The sequence below is a fragment of the Pan paniscus genome, chromosome 11 (assembly GCF_029289425.2).
Source record: "Pan paniscus chromosome 11, NHGRI_mPanPan1-v2.0_pri, whole genome shotgun sequence".
NCBI lineage: Eukaryota > Metazoa > Chordata > Mammalia > Primates > Hominidae > Pan > Pan paniscus.
In genome coordinates, this window is record NC_073260.2 from 102620236 (window position 1) to 102637813 (window position 17578).

The window sequence follows — 17578 nt, forward strand, 5'->3', positions numbered from 1 at the left end:
AAACTCCCAGGCTCAAGTGATCTGCCTACCTTGGCCTCCCAAAGTGCTAGAATTACAGGCCTGAGCCACTGTGCCTGACCTCTCTTTCTATAAGGAAAGAAAACAAAGTCTTTTGAGATATTCCAGGAATCCATCTGGAAAATCCTACTTAGCTTGAGGTTAAAAAAAAGATTTAGTTTAGAATTTGGTTTTAGGAAGTCTGGCAAAAATATCAAATGTTTTAAACACTTGATTAAATATATCAAAAGTCACTGTGAAGACACAAAAAGTAACAACTAAGAGGTTTCAAAGGCAAATAGAGAAAGTTTAATAACTGTAAAAACAAAACAAACAAAACTAGCTCTTTCGTTGGGAAGATTCAATTTTCTTAAGTAATTAAAGACCAAAAAAAGGCAACACGAAGCACAAAGAATTATTTTGAGAAAACACAAAATCTTCATTTTGTAGGCCGATTAGTTACAAGGGACAGGAAAATTTTTCACAATCACTTTTAAAAACTGGAGCAATACTCTTTAAAAAGAAAACTGTCATTTTCACAGAGAAGACCAAATTCTAGTTTTGCATCGGTTTACTTTTGATATTAAGACTCTTTTTTTTTTGAGATGGAGGCTCACTGTGTCGCCAGGCTGGAGTGCAGTGGTGTGATCTCAGTTCACTGCAACCTCTGCCTCCTGGGTTCATGCGATTCTCCTGCCTCAGCCTCCCTAGTAGCTGGGACTACAGGTGCGCACCACCACGCCCAGCTAATTTTTGTATTTTTAGTAGAGATGGAGTTTCACCATGGTCTTGATCTCTTGACCTCATCATCTGCCCGCCTTGGCCTCCCAAAGTGCTGGGATTACAGGCGTGAGCCACAGTGCTTGGTCAAGACTCATTTTTAAAACCTTATAATACATTCAGTTCTAGGCAACTTGTCCATACAAGAGTCATTCATTTTGTGTGTGTGTCATCTCTCTTCCTTTTTGTATCCATTTAGATTTTATCTTTCATTCATTCTGAAACAACCTTTAAATAACCTCCAAACTAGACAAAATTATTCTTCCTTTTCCTTAAAAAAAAGCACATCCTTATACCTTATGGCTTTCCTTACCAAAAACATGTCTTACTTTCTTTGCATATAGTTATCTCCCTTATTATTTTTAGTCTTTTTAACAACTCTATATTAGTTAAAATTGTTAACTCTTAGTAACTTCAATTTCTAGTGAAAACTAGGAAATAAGAAATTGTGAACGGTTATGGGGTATTCCATAAAATGGTAAATCTATAAATATACCATTTTATAATTTCTATAGAAGTATATTCTTTCTCATAGTACAATTTAAAGTGTTTTTTAACAGATGTAAATATATTTAGTTCCTTTGTAATAAAAACCAAAAGTAGATTAACTTATGTTAAGCAATTAATGTTTCAGCATTTTATGTTATTTGGAAATGATCTAAATATTTAATAAATGTCCATTATCTAATTTAATTTAGCAAAACTCTACAGGCATAAGTTAACAATGAGAAACTATTGAGAAAGAAAAGTAGCCCAGAGCAGTCTGAACTATGTGAGGTATGCAAAGTTTATCATCATCTGTCTGGATAGATATGTCCAAACAATACAGTGTGGTTCCAGGAGATGAAGACATCAAATAGCATGGCCTCCAATGTGGAATGCCATTAAATACAAAACTCCCTCCAAACACCTTGGAAGTGACCATATCTGTATTGTTAACCAATACTTGTGGAGTTAAATTCAAATACATTGACTTATGCATTCATAATTTTTATTTTAAAAAGGCAGCTCTGCCTGAGTGGACAAACTCATCACTGGAGATCTCCTGTACATTGATCTTTAGATCAGCACAAGAAGTAGAAAACATTTATTTGGTCGCCTTTGGAAATAAAAACATTTTTCAGATCTGGCTTTTGTTAGTAATTGTCTTTATTTGCATCATGTCTTTTATTCTCAAATTGATTATACTTTGCACTTCTAGATGTCTAAAATCAACAAAAAAACTAAAATAACGATAGCCAGATGCTTAGAAATGATCCAACATGCCATAGCTCCTTTGTAAGCAGATGACCTGAAATACCATTGCCCTGTCCCTTTGTGTTGCCAGTCAGCTTGGCCTTGAGACTTCACTGCATTCTTAAGCCATTTTATCTCTCCTCTTTTCCTCCAATGTGGGATGAGACTAACTAAAACTAAGTCTTCCAGTGACATGGGACAAACTTACATCTAAAATGTTGATCATCAATACTTTCAGAAGAAAAAAACACTCAACCAAAAGGAAGAGAAAGAAACGTAGCTCAGAAGAGTCTGAACTATATAAAGTATGCAAAATTTATCAGGCCCAGAGAGACATGAGTATGAGATTTTTGTCACACCCTGCCCCAAATCCATGCCCAGGGGATGTGACCCTCACCCATTATGTTCATGCTCCTGGAATTTATGGTTAAAAAAAAATGTATAGCCAATCAATAGTTTGTATGCAACTAAAGAACTGCCCCTTCTTTAAAAAAAAAAAAAACGCTTGTAACTGCTGCTAATTGGAGTTTATATTCATAGCAACTTGAAGACGTGTCTCCCACATTGCAGTTCTCAAATTTGGCCCAAATAAACTGTTTATACTAATTTTGCCTCCATTTCTTTTGTTAAGAAGTTGACACAATTTTAAGTACCCGTATTAAAAAATAATTACTATTGAAAAGTTCATTTATAATTTCTATTCTATTTACATTTCAATTATTGTATTCAGCAAGTGTATTCAATAGAATTCAATTGAATTCTATTCTATAATTCAATTGTTCTTAATTGTAATTGACTTATTTATGAAATTTCATTAGACAGACAAAGCTAGTCAACATCTCATTATTAATATTTTCCTATTAACTATTTTTACAGCATATGTATGTTAGCCAAATATCACAAAAGCAAGAACCTAAAAAAAAGTTAAGGCCGGGCTTGGTGGCTCATGCCTGTAATCCCAGCACTTTGGGAGGCCGAGGCGAGCAGATGATGAGGTCAGGAGTTCGAGACCAGCCTGACCAACATGGTGAAACACCATCTCTACTAAAAATACAAAAATTAGCCGGGCATGGTGGTGCACGCCTGTAATCCCAGCTACTCAGGAGGCTGAGGCAGGAGAATCGCTTGAACCCGGGAGGTGGAGGTTGCAGTGAGCTGAGATTGCGCCACTGCATTCCAGCCTGGGCAACAGAGAGAGACTCCGTCTCAAAAAAAAAAACCAAAAAAAAGTTAAATACTTGGTTTTTTTTGTTTTTTTGCTTTACTGCTATACTTAATATATACTTGCTTTACCGCTGTACTTAATAAAATAGCTACCACATTTTCACTTTTGCTCTTAGATTAAACTGACAGTTTTATAATCTTAAACATCTAGTTACAATAACAAACTTATTTGCCTAGTAACCCCTGGTAGAAAAAAACTGTATGTATGTATTATATTTAATGTTGACAACTCTGAAGACATGCCTGCTTTAGTTAATCCAACAAACTTAAAGAAATTTTTATTTACTGAAGATTATCCCGTATCATACTGTTAAAGAGAACTAAAGATAGCCTGAGAAGGACTCCGTACTTCTATATTTGAGTCCTTGTGGATGAACTGTAACCTAACTTAACAGGTAGACAAGATTGAAAACCTAACTTAGGAGTACGTTCCTGTAACAATAGCCGAGTCTTGGCCAATTCTAGTAGCCATACTTCAACCACTTAGACACTGCTGAGTGTTCAAACTGTGTTCAAATAAGGCAAACACCAACCTGTAACCAGTCCAGCTCTTTCTGTACTTCACTTCTAATTTCTGTATGTCACTTCCCTTTTTTTGTCTGTAAATTTGTTCTGACCATGAGGCATCCCTGGAGTCTCCATGAATCAGCTGTAACTCTGGAGGCTGCCTGATTTGTGAATCATTCATTGCTCAATTAAACTCCTTTAAGTTTAATTTGGCTGAAGTTTCTTCTTTTAACAATATCAACTTGAAGAACATTTGCGCTAGGTCTTATTTTTCTGAAAGTTTAAAAAATACGTAATTTGTATAAGTGCTTTTCTTTAAGGCAATTAAATACAGCTCTTTATAAGTTAATTTTAGGATAGTCTCTAGAGGTAGAAAAATATTACACATACATGCATACACAGACATACATAAAATACAGACAGAAGCAGATTTCACAGTTTTCATTTGAAAACTGTAGCCATGTGCCAGGTACAATAATACAAAAACAGTTCATAAAGAATTTCTGAATCCAAATTGTGTTTCTGGCAGATGGAACAAGTTAAGATTATCTACAGGATGGCTAAAGCTTTTCACTGTTTCTGGGAGAAAAAACAAGATTTTTTTATTTGCTCAATTTCCAATCAGCTCTATTTCTTCTTCTTCTTCTGGTGAGTAATCTCCCTGGCATTTGCATATCAAAGAGATAACCCTCAGGTCCTAGAGGAGACAGGGTGGAAAATATAGATCTTAACGGCAGAGAGCCAGAAAAAGCACCTTAAACAAAGGTAAGGTTTGTTACTTAAACTCCTTCTCCATTGGTTAAGAGTGTCTGGTGATTTAGTCCTTCTTTTCTTCCTGATGCAGAGAGACAAGCTTATAAATGGAGACTTCCTTTGTAGATATAAATTTCTCTTACAAAGAGTCTCAAAATAACTCTCTCAAAATAATCTTTATGCCAGATAGCATATTTTGGCAACTAATTCAGCTAGATCTGTGTCTTCCCAATCCAGCTTTAAAAAAAAAAAAAGCTAGATTACTGAGTTCAGGATGGTGCCCATGAATAAATAGGGCAAAGCATGTTCTATACCTAGACTCAGTGTGGATAGCTTCAGCAAATTTCTGAGAGTTTTCCTTTGGGATAAGAAAGCCTTTCACTATTGCCTCTGAGCTTAGATTTTGACTAAAGCATACAGGTGGCTAAAGAAAGCCCAGCTGGTTTATTCTGAGGGACTAATTTCATAAGGCATTTTTTTTTTCTAACTTTTTGTCTTCAAAGTGGAAAAATAACTGAGTGAAAAAGTTAGTAGATTCAGAGTAATTAGGCAGAGGAGGGTAGAAAGAAGGATATTGTAAGGACTCAACGGGTTCTTCTTGCCTGCTGCCCAGATAGAGCTGATTTATCATTTATCAAGGCAGGGGAATTGCAATAGAGAAAGAGTTTTATACATGTAGAGTTGGCTAAATGGGAGACGTGTTTTATTATTGCTCAAATCAGCTTCCCTGGAAATTTGAAAGCTAGGGTTTTTCATGGATGGTTTGGGGGATGAATGGGGCTGTTTAGGCAATAAGTGCTTGCTGCTAATTGGTTGGGGGTGCAATCATAGGGGTGTGGGAAATAGTCCTTATGCATGCTGAGTTGCTTCTGGATGGGGCCACAGGAGTGGTTGGTGGGTCCAGGTGGAGCCATCGGTAGTCAGACACACAAAAAACCTGAAAAGACAGCTCAAAAGGACAATCTTAGGTTCTAAAATACTGATGTTATCTGCAGGAGTAATTGAAGAAGTTGCATATTTTGTGACCTCCAGAATAACGGCTGGAAACTGTTTATATCTACACCTTAGCAGAATTCAGACTCCTCTATCCTCCTTGCCTGGTGGCCTCTCATCAGCTTTGCTGAGGTGGTTGAATTTTAAGGAAGGACTATTATCATTTAAACTATAGACCAAGTGTCTCCAAAAGTTAGCTTGGCCTAAGCCCAGGAATAATTATGGGCAGCTTGAAGGCTAAAGGCAAGATGGGGTTTGGCTTGATCAGATCACCCCTACTGCCATAGTTTTCTCACTGTTATAATTTTTGCAAAGGTGGATTCAATTGAGGGAAAAGCAGTTGGAGTTAAGTCAGTCAACGTACATTTTTAGTTCCATTATCATTTTGCCTTTTGTAAAAAGTCTTTTTAAAAGAAAAAAAAAATAGAGTCTCATTCTGTTGCCAGGCTGGAGAGCAGTGGCATAATCAAGGCTCACCGCAGCCTTAACCTTCTGGGCTCAAGTTATCCTCCTGTTAGCAGCAGCAAATCTGTATGGGTCTGCAGCAGCTTGATTTTTGCCTTCTTGAAGGAAATAATTCTTCCAAGGGGCATAAGGCAGAGTGAAAGACTGAGGCAAGTTTTTGAGCAGGAGTGAAATTTAAAAAGTTTTAGAGCAGGAATGAAAGGAAATAAAGTACACTTAGAAGAGGGCCAAGTGGGCAACTTGAGAAATCCAAGTGCCCTGTTTGACCTTAGACTTGGGGTTTTATATATTGGCATGCTTCTGGGGTTTTGCATCTCTCCTCTTTTGATTTTTCCTTGGGGCAGGCTGTCCACATGTGCATGAGTCATGTGTTTCTAGAGGAAGTCCGTATACCAGTTAAACTCCATGATTTTGCCTCTTAGTGCCCATGTTTGAGCCTGCTTGCCCAAATCCTGAGATCTTACTAGGAAGCTGCTGATCACCAGCTTCAGGACTTTTCTATCTATTGGGAGATTGTCTTTCCCTGCTGCCAGTTGCAACCTATTATTATTTTAGAGAGAGAGTTTAACAACCACCTGATGATCATCTGATGCTCACCTGACATTCCTAGTTGGAGGGGGTCTCTCCTCCCTTACTCATGTCTGCCTAATTACCTACTCTAACATTTTACCCGGCAAGAATCCATGACCCAATTCTTTGGGAAACTGGATGAAGGTCAGTCTTCTGTAACTGCTTCCTGCTGACAGAGGTGTGATGGTCATTGTTCTGTGGGTCTTGGCCTCTTGCTAGCTGTCAGGGCAGGGTGGTTGCATGGGTTGTTGGAAGCAGTATCCAGCCAGGTCTAAGGGAGACAGGGGCAGGATTTCACCTCTGCCATGTCCCACTGATGGGAAGTCTAGGAGTCCTCTGTAGAAGGGTGACTCTTGAATATTGAAAGGATGGTATCCCTCACTGAGGATCATCTGGAACTTGATCATCTAAAGGTGAGAGAAAGGAGACAAATTGGGTTATTAGATTTTTGAAGACATGGACTGAAAGGAGCAAAAGTAGAGGCTAACATGTGGGCCTAAAAAGGGAAGAACCCAGGGAAGATCCCATTTCCAGTTTCCTTACCAATCTAACTAACCACGAGAGGCTTGTTCTTGTAAGCTGGAGGCTCGATTTAGGAGTTGTCTGATGTTGTTTTGTACTTTTACTGATTGATTTACCCAAAAGCAACATTTTTCATCTAAAGCTAAACAAATTCCTCCCTGTGCTGCCATTAACATATCTAGTCCTTGACAATTTTGGAGGACTACAACTGCTAAAGTGTTAATTTGCTCTGGCCATGGTTAAGGTTTTAGCCATGATATTAAACTTGCTGGCTATTTCCTTTCAGATTTGGCTATAGGTCAAGGAGGCTTTTGAGATTCCGGCAGTTTAGGTTCCCATACCAGCTATAATGCTGAGGCCCATAAGAAGGGGAATTAATTGGATAGCCCTTTTCACCCTGGGCAAGATAGAATTCCCATGGATTGGTGCTGGAAGAGAGAGATTGCCAGGGAGTATAAAGATGTCCAGGGGTACATAATCTATGGTACAAGTTCCAATCCTTTTAATGAGGAGGCATTGGTAAACTGATTGGCCACAAACACAGAAGGCTCCTTGGGTTTTAAGACAAGTAGAGATGTCAAAACAAGAGATGAGGACAGCCCCCAAAAATACCAAGGATGACAACACACCCAGGTAGCTGGTAGCTACATTCATGCCTGCTAACACTTGGGTACATGGGGTTTGGCTCTGATTAGCTCCCTTGGTGTCATTTTCCCAAAAAACGAGAATTTTGAGTTTAGTCCATTAGAACCCATTCTGCTGTGGAGCTGAGGTTGGCAATTTGCAGACATTGGTTATAATCATCAGCCTGGAACTAGAAATTTCAAGTACTGCATGAGCTTGGGCATTGCTGGCAAAACTGAATGGACTTATTTAGCAAAGTTGCCTGAAGAAAGATAATATTTGAAGGTTTGGGGAATCTTGGTTGATGGTGGAATTGGTTTTGGGTGTATGTTCCATCAGTCTGTTGGTTAGAATCTACAGAGAGAGTAACATTACAGGCTATACTGGGAAAGAGCCTACATCCAATCCATCTTTTTCTTTTGGCCATAAGACAAATAGAGGTTATTCCCATTAAAGTGATATTAGAAAAGATTGATCCAAAAATGAGAGGTTCCTTGTGGATGTCAAGTAAATACTGCTTTGCTTTTGCAAAAAATGTTATTTGCAGACCCAAATAGCTCTTTCAGATTAGGGTCCTGTTGAGAGGAAATACGTAATTCTATGTCTATGCTTGTCCAATCTCTGATACAGGCTGGATAAGCTCTCCCTGGTGTTTTAGAGGAAGAGCTAGTACATAACCAGCATTTGGTGGAGTAAGGGGATCCTGTGTTTTGGAGCAATTGCTGAGCTTTTTCTAATAACAGGAAATCAGGATGGCAGTGTGCTGCCAGTAAAGCATTGAGTATGAGAACCAACAGGAGCAGAGCCATGGTGACCTAAGGTGATTGTGAGAGAGAGAAACTGATCACAAATCAAGCTGCCACTGGAACTCCTGGTGGTGTACAAGTTGGGATTAAAATAGTGATAATAATCAGAGCAATTGTTAGTAAAATTCCTAATACTAGGATCACCTTACTTTGAGGTGAAAGGATGTTGAGGGGGCATTACTTATGTTTTCACTAAAAGAGGAATTTCAGGTCTTCCAGCGCCTCACAAGTGTATTCTGGAGCTGAGGGTGTTGGTTCTGGCTCTGGTGTTTCATGGCCTTTCCATGACTTCACCCAGGCATGATGTATCCAGCTGGCTATCTCTGGTACTTTAATGGCTGTGGGAATAGATACTGGAGCAGTGAAGTGGCCCCCCCAGAATACAGTTCGTTAGGAATTTGGGGTTTCAACCTTCCAAGCTTTAATGAGAACTAGAGCCTGGAAGATACAGAGGCTGGGATTGTTTCCCCTTCCGACGTTGGGTTTGTTTTTAACCCATATTCCCAGAGAGTCTGTTGGAAGCCTGCTAAAGAAGAAACATACTGGGTGATTTTGGCAGTTTCTTCATCTAGTATCAGATAAGTCTGAATATAGAAATGGCTTACAATATAAGATCTCAAAGGGGCTTAATTGCTAGGGAGCCTTAGGGGCAATACAGATCTGAAGGAGGGTTAAAGGTAAGAGGTCCACCCATGACTGCTATTTCCTGACAGAGATTATTGAGGATGCATTTCAGGGTTTGGTAAATTCTTTCCACTTTTCCTGAAGATTGCAGTTCTCAGGCAAAGTGAGGGTACCACTTTATGCCTAGAGCATTACTAACCTGTTAAGTTACTTGGGGAAAAAAAGATGAATCATTGTCACTCTGCAATGACCTGGGGAGTTCAAAGCAGGGAATGAGTTCCTTTAGGAGCAAGTCAGCTATCTCCTGTGCCTTTTCAGTCCTTGTGGGGCAGGAGTCTTCCCGTTCTGTGAAGGTACCTACACAGACCAAGAGGTACTTACACCTGTGGCATGTGGGTAGCTGAGTGAAGTCCATCTACCAGTCCTCCCCAGGGTATGTACCTCTCCTTTGGATTTGACTTATTATGGAGGGGGCTTCCCCATCTAGGGATTATTTGTGGTTCACAAGGTGCAGGCTTGACAAACCTATTGAATAATTTTGTTTAGTCCCTTCCCACTGAACACCCATTTACAAATTTACCCTAGACTGTCCTTTTCAAGGTGGCATGAGTCATGTGAACACTTGATGACTTTCCACTGGGAGGCATTAGGTAGATGGAGAAGTTCTCCCAACATGTACCATCCATTGGTTTCTTCTTTATACCCATGCTGGATGGCCCAATCTATTTCTTCCTTAGTGTATTGGAGAAGGGCAGTTCACTGGGGAGAGAGGGGAGTAAAGTCCCCACAGAGGTGTCTTTTGAGATGGCTGCCTCTTTAGCTTTTTGGTCAGATAACGTATTTCCCCATGCAGTTTCATCAGAAACCCTGTGGTATTCTTTACAGTGCACTGCTGCCACTTCCTGAGGCAAATGAACAGCCTCTAGTAGCTCTAAGATTGGAGGTCTCTATGTAACAGGAGTATTCCAAGCTGTTAGGTATCCCCCTTCCTTCTGGTTAGCCATGTGGGTGTGAAGCACCAGGAAGGCATATTTGGAATCTGTATATGTGGTTATTCTTTTTCTTTCCCCAAGTTTTAGGGCCCTGGTCAATGTGATGGGTCAGCTAATTGCACTGAGGTCCCCAGGGACAGAGCTACCACCTCTGTAACTGGGTGAAGGGACATATAGCATACCCTGCATATCTATCTCCATTCTTGACAAAGCCAATCCTATCTGAAAACCATATTTCATCTAGATAACCTAGGGGCTGATATTGTAAGTCTTCCAGGCTGGCATAAATTTGGTTAAGTATCTCACAACATGAATGTGTTCAGTTATTCTCTTCTAGTAGTGGCAGTAAGGAGGCTGGGTTAAGAGTGGAACACCACTCAACTGTTACCTGTGGGTTTTCTGACAACAAGACTTGGTAGTTTAGCAGTCTGTTGTCAGTGATCCATTGCAGTCTTTTTATATCCAATAAGGGGCCTATTAGTTGGAATGTCAGGAGCCTGACTGACTGTCCCATTGTGATTTTGAGGGCCTCCTTGGGTAAAAGGGCTGCTGCAGCCACTACCTGTAGGCAGTGTGGCCACCCTTGCACTACTGGGTCTAGGTTCTTTAAAAAGTAACCTATAGGACATTTGATGGCCTGATGGTTTGAGTTAGAACTTCCAGGGCTACAGCTTACTTTCAGTGATGAAAAGCTGAAATGGTTTGGTTAGTATGGGTAGCCCAAGGGCTAGGGCTTGTGAGAAGGCAGTTTTTAGTTCTCTAAAGGCTTGCTTCTGATCTTTTTCCCAGAGAAGTGGGTCCTGATCAGTCCCTTCTTTTAGAACCTGATATAAGGACTTAATAATTCCACCATATGCCAGTATTGAAAGTCTGGAATATCTTGTGATCCCCAGAAAAGCCCAAAGTTGCTTTTGGGTGGTTGGGGTAGGTATTCTAAGGATGGCCTCTATCCATTCTGGAGAAAGCTTATGTTCTCTGTGGGATCAGGATTATCCCCAGGTATTAAACCTCTTTTCTTAATCGCTGTGCCTTGGCCTTGGACATCTTGTACCCTCTGTGAGAAAATCTAGTGTCTGGACTAGATGCAGGATTCATAACTCTCTTGTAGGGGAGCAGATTAACAGGTCATCTGTCATCTATGTACTGTAGGAGACACCCTCAACCCTCAAGAGTTAGGTCCTGCAAATCTCTAGCCAAGACTTGCCCAAACAAATTGGAACCATCTCTGGAACCTTGCAGAAGTACTATCCAGATTAGCTGTAGACTCCTTCCTTTTTCATTCCCCAATTCAAGTGCAAATACAAATTGGGAGGATGAGTCTAGGGAGACACAAAAGAAAGCATCTTTGAGCTCTAAGACTGAGAACAAATGAGCATCTGGAGGTACTTCTCCTAGAATAATCTATGGGTTGGGGACCATTGGGTGTATTGGGACTACTGCCTCATTTATGATTTGCAGGTCCTGGACTAGCCTATATTGTCCATTGCTCCATTGCTCTTTTTAACAGGTAAGACAGGGATGTTACATAGCGAGTTACAGGATATTAATAATCCATGTTTTAGACATTTTTCAATTAGGGGATGAAGTCCCTTTTGGCCAGAGGTCAAAGAGGAAGCTGCCTTCTACAAGGTTAGCTAGAAGGATCCATGAGCTGAGTTACTATAGGCATTACCATTATGACCTTTCCTGATATTCTTGAGCCCCAGACTTCTGGATTAATGGAAAAGTCTGGAAAGTTCATCCTTGTGTGTGACTTCCTTGAGGCATAAGATTGCATTTGGAAAAGGTTAACTAAGCCCCTAGTCTAAATAAAATATCTCTACCCAAAAGCAGTGTAGGACATTCTGCTATCATTAAAAATGAATGAGAAAAGACAGTCTCCCCTCACAGGCAGCAAAGATGAGGAGTGAACCTTTGGGTTATGGGCACCCAATTTACCCCCATCACCTTGGAAGATAATTGCCCATGAAGACATAAGCACCAAGCAGGCCATTTCCCAAAGAAAACTTATAGTCCTACCTGCCAAATCCAAAGCAGCCCTTAGCTCTGTCCCTTCAATAGTAATGTTTAGTCCAGGAGCTGGCTGGAGTGGCGGGCCTTTTCAGCTTAAGGCCATCAGGAATTGGGATTCTGTTCTAGGGGCCCTTCAGCCCTCAGGGCAGTTCCATTTCCAGTGGTTGAATTTGTGACAGAAAGGGCAAGCCATGTAGGGATTTTTCCCATCTGTCCCACTGCGGCAGTTTGTCTTCCAGTGTCTTGGCTTCCCACACTGATGGCAGTTAACTGGGAGAGTATTCTGAGGGCAACTTGGAGAGGGCTGGTGGATTTTTAGGGCAGCCAATAGTTGGAGCTGCTGCTTTTCCTTTTACCTCTTCTTTCCCTGAGCCCTTTCCTCTTTCTCCGAGTCCTGGTTGTAAAAGACAGAGGAAGCTATTTTGAAGATGTCAGGCATAAGGGTTTTGGGGTCCAGTGCTAGTTTTTAGAGTTTCCTCCAAATATGTGGGGCTGCCTGAGTTAAAAAATGGTCCTTCAGGACCAGTTGCCCTTGTGATGTCTCTGGGTCTAGGTTAGTGTGTTTCACCAGGGCCTCTTGTAGCCTCTCTAGGAAAGTGGTGGGGTTTCCAAGAGGTCCTTGATCTATTAAGACCAATTTTATTATAGTTTACAGGCTTGGCTCTGCCAGCTTTCATTCCTTCTACGAGACATAAGAACATGCAATTCTTTGCCCATATGCCCCCATGGGTATTGTAATCCCAATTGGGGCTGACCCAATGAACTGTGGTGGCCCATACAGGGTAGCCACCAAGGTCAGTCATGTGCATGGCATTTGCAAATTGTTGGGGTGCCTCCATAATGGAGTCATGTTCTCCCTTAGACAGGGTTTGTCCTAGTATGACTGAGAGATCCCTCCAAGTGAGTTCAAATGTTAAGCCCAGTTTATGGAACCCTTTGATGCATTTGTCAGGATCCTCCATAAACTTCCCTAGTTCTGTTTTAATTTGACTCAGGTCTTGCATATTAAATGGAGTCTGAACTCTAGTACGTCAACTAACTTCTTGAAGGGAGCATAACTTAAGGGGGTGGTGTCCAGAGGATGGCCCTGGGTAGGGAAGGGAAGGCTCCAGGGCCAGGAGACTTGGATATAATGGGGCCAAAGGGTAGGGTTTGAGCTAAGCTCCACTCTTGGTTCCTCCAGGGCTTGAGCCCTGGGTAAACCCAATGAGGGGTCTCCCGAACCAACCAGATGGGGCAGCATGATTATGGCTGCTATCATCACTGGATCAATTTTACAAGCCCAACACAGGTCTGGGTTGTTTCTTAGGGCCTGTACATAGGGGATTTCGGTCTATTTTCCCTGCTAGTGGCAAAACAGATCTAGCTGATAGAGCATATTAAAAATTTAAAATTTATGCTTCCACTTTCTGGTCAAGATTCCTGCTCCTGGAGCTTGTATTAAAACCAGGCTGTGATACAGAAAAATATTAGCCTTTTCCTTTTCAGGGTTTTGGGGTCAAACTTTCAGTTCTTGAGGATGCATCCAAAGGGTTTGTACTGTAGTAGGGAGATGTGATTACCCATCTGTGAAGATACAACAAACGAGAAAAAAAGGAAAAAGAAGGTATCTCCTTTTATTTCCCTATTATCCTTTCCTGAACAGGGCATCCCCCATTCATCCTTAGGGTTCCAGAATGAACCTGTCTTACTGGGTACCCAAACCTGTGTCCCATCTCATCACAATTACCCACTTGAGAACAGAGGAAATACCCAAGTGAACAGGGATCCCCTATTTATCCTTGGAGTTTCAGAATAAACTGGTCTTACCAGGTACCCCTAAGCTTGCCTTCATCTCTGTTCTAATGGTAATCTGTTCTGTGCCTGTGGCCTGTGACCAGCCTTTATCTCTCTCTGTCCTATGGGTACTTTGTCTCTTGCACCTGCAGCCTTGGGCTGGCCTATATCCTTATCTCCATGATCTTATAGTGACTCTTTCTCAGAGCATTCTGGCAACAAAATGATTACCTCTTTTTTTTTTATAATCCATTTCCCATGTTCTTTAAGTAGATGAGAAGCTTGTTTTTCAGCCAACTGCTGCAAGAGGCTGCACTTCCCTCCCTTTAAATATGACCTTGAGAGTCCTTAAGCACATTGAGGAGGGTATGGAAGTGATTAGAGGAATGGAGAAAATTTTGCATTTGAGGTTCCCTGTCCTCCTGGGGTAATATCCAGAAGAAATGCTTGAGTAGACAGGACAATCCCTCTGCTATAGGAGAAAGTGGGAGGAAGCATGAGGAATACTGACGGAAAACCTTCATATGCTCACATAAACAGCAGCTCTGGGATTCAAAACAGCAATGTTTATTTGCCCTCTTGACATAAAGAGGAATCTTTGGAGAACTTGGAGCTTGGGATAAGAGCCCACAAATGGCAAAGGAAGAATTTTCTCTCCTCCCAAAGGGGGTGCTAACTCAAAAAAAGCAAGTAGGTGAGATCCTTAAAGAACCACAGAGTGATGTCCTATGCAGCCATAAAAACTGCTTCAAAAGCCACCAAAAACTTGACCCTGGAGCATAACAGGGATGAAAAGTATATGGTAAGTCATAAGGAGCTGGCAGAACTGGGGTTCTAATTAGTGTCTATCCTGGCAATGAGCCAATGGACATCTGCAAGGGAGCCTGTTTCTCTGCTGCTGTACAAATGCAACAAGAGCCATGGGTGAACGAATAACAGGGAGTGTGTGTTTAACGTAGAGAAGGAAGTTGCATGGCATACAAAGTGAAAGAAGAGAGACAGACTTGCCCCTGAGGTAGACAGTGTGGTGGGCACACAAGGCCGTTTCAGAATACACACAGAGAAAACAGGAGAATAGGTGGTGTGGGTTTTGGGGAAAAAGACAATTGTATTGGAAAAAGCAGAGGAAATTGCAGACATTGCACAGTGTTAGGCTTTAGCCCTACCACTCTCGTGAGCCTCCTGTCTAGGAGGGCCATTAGTATTTCAGGTCTACATGGTGTGGACTCCAAGGTCCTTCCTACCCCTGTAAGCCACCGGTCAGGGTAAGCTGAGAGATCAGCCAGGGGGTGCAGAGCCACTGTGGCTGAGAGTAATAGTTCTGGCAATTGGTTGGAAGGCAGGAGAGTGAAAGGGGAGAAGAAAACTGTGTACAGATCTCCTTCTTCTCCAGCCAAAGAAGGAGAGGCATAGAGATTTCTTACCACTGGGGAACGTATCCAAGCCATGTGGCATCAAAGTATGTTAGCAGCAGTGAATCTGTATGGGTCTGCAACAACTTGATTCTTGCCTCTTCAAAGGAAAGAATTTGTCTGAGGGGCATAAGCCAGAGTGAGAGACCAAGGCAAGTTTTTGAGCAGAAGTAAGAGTTTATTAAAAACTCTTAGAGCAGGAATGAAAGAAAGTAAAGTAACTTGGAAGAGGGCCAAGTTGGCAACCTGAGAAATCCAAGTGCCCTGTTTGACCTTTGACTTGGGGTTTTATATGTTGGCATGCTTCTGGAGTTTTGTGTCTCTCCACTCTTGATTTTTCCCTGGGGTGGGCCATCCACATGCACAGTGGCCTGCCAGCACTTGTGAGCGGCCACATGCACAGTGTATTTACTGAAGTTGTGTGCATGCTCACTTGAGGCGTTTTTCCCTTGCCAGTCAAGTGTTCCTAGAGGAAGGTCATACACCAGTTAAACTCTGCCATTTTGCCTCTTAGTGCATGCTTGAGACTGCTTGCTCAGCTCCTTATTGGGAAGCTGTTGGCCACCGGCTTCAAGTGTTTTCCATATATTGGGAGACTGCCTTTCTCTGGCACTGACTACAACAAATTATTATTTTAAAAAGACTGCTTAACAACTACCTGACCATCACCTAATGGTTGCCTGACATTACTGGTGGGGGATGGGCTTTTCTTCTGATGTTCATGTCTGCCAAACTACCTACTCCAACACTCCCACCTCAGCCTCCTGAGTAGTTGGGACTGCAGGCTTGTGCCACCATGCCTGGCTAATTGTTATTATTATGTTTATTTTTAATACAGACGAGGTTTCCCTATGTTGTCCAGGCTGGTCTCAAACTCCTGAGCTCAAGATATCTGCCCTCTTCAGCCTCACAAAGTGCTAGGATTACAGGTGTGAGCCATTGCTTCTGGCCAGAAGTCTTTAAGAGAGGCATATTTTGATTTATTGAGTCTCTTGGAAGGCTCTGCATGATAATCAAAATCTACATTCCATTGTTCTTGAGGAATTCAGAATTTCTTCTTTTCCAATCCACTTCATAAATGAACAGTTTTGTCTAGGTTAAAACTTTCTTACAATGACCACTGTATTTCTATATTATCTTTGAACTTCAAATTAATAACCTAATGATGCACCTCAAGGAGCTAGAAAAGAGAACAAAACAAAACCAAATTTAGTAGAAAGAAAGAAATAATAAAGATCAGAGCAGAAGTAAATGAAATTGAGAGTAAAAAATACAAAATATCAACAAAAAGGTTTTTTTGAAAAAATACATTAACAAACCTTTACCTAAACTAAGAACAAAAGAGAAAAGACCCATGTAAATAAAATCAGAAACAAAAAGGGAGAGTTAACAATTGAGACCACAGAAATACAAAGAATCATTAAAAACAATTATGGACAACTTTTTCCAAAAGAAACCACAAGTTTCTTTTGGAAAATCTAAAAGACATTGATAAATTACTGAACACATACAACTTACTAAGATTGAATCATAAAGAAAAAAATAACTTGAACAAACAAGTAATGAGATCAAAGCTGTAATAAAAAGTCTCCCATTAAATAAAAGCCCAGGACCTGATTGCATCAATGCTTAATTCTGTCAAACTTTTAAAGAAAAAACTCAAACTCTTCCAAAAAAAATGGGAGAAGTGGTAATACTTCCAAACTCTTTCTACAAGGTCAGCATTACCTTGATACCAAAATTGGACAAAGACACAGAAAAAAAGAATGTTAGGCCAATATTTCTGGTGAACATAGTTGTAAAAATCCTCAACAAAATGCTAGCAAACCAAATTCAACAACACATTAAAAAGATCATTTAGCATGATCAAGTGGGACTTATCCAAGGGATAAATATTTCCAGATTAATACACAATTTCTGGCTTCCAAGGCATGTTTACCACTTAATAATTATTTAATCAAGTTTGACCATATTGTTTGCTCAGAAAGCCTGGATCATGCAGAAAGGTGAAAATATCCATAGAGAATTGTTTCCCAATAGCCCCTTTCGAGTGGGCTATTGGAAGGTAAGTGGATAATGGGTTTGCATAATTGTACTTTTTTGTTGGTAAAATCTGGGAAAATAAAAATTTTACATTCTTTCCTTAAAGAAAGTCCTCCAAACTAAGTAAGTTTCAGGTCACATAAAACCTGAATTTGCCCATGCTCACAACTGTGCCTGCAATTGTTTATTGTTGAGGGAAAAAAACATGTTAAAAAAGCGTCACGCAGTGGCCAAGGAAAAT

The 17578-nt window shown here is 40.7% G+C and overlaps 1 protein-coding gene across 2 annotated transcripts in view; it reads right to left on the reverse strand.

Annotated features, from left to right (window-relative positions):
- Positions 1-283: 283 nt before the first annotated feature.
- MTAP (methylthioadenosine phosphorylase) overlaps positions 284-17578 on the reverse strand; it is a 135678-nt gene continuing 118383 nt past the window's right edge. For both annotated transcript variants that reach the window (XM_034967238.3, XM_034967239.3), the window contains exon 7: positions 284-6932. In XM_034967238.3, coding sequence (XP_034823129.1) covers positions 6741-6932 — 192 coding nt within the window. In that variant the 3' untranslated portion in view covers positions 284-6740. The remainder of the gene's footprint in view (positions 6933-17578) is intronic.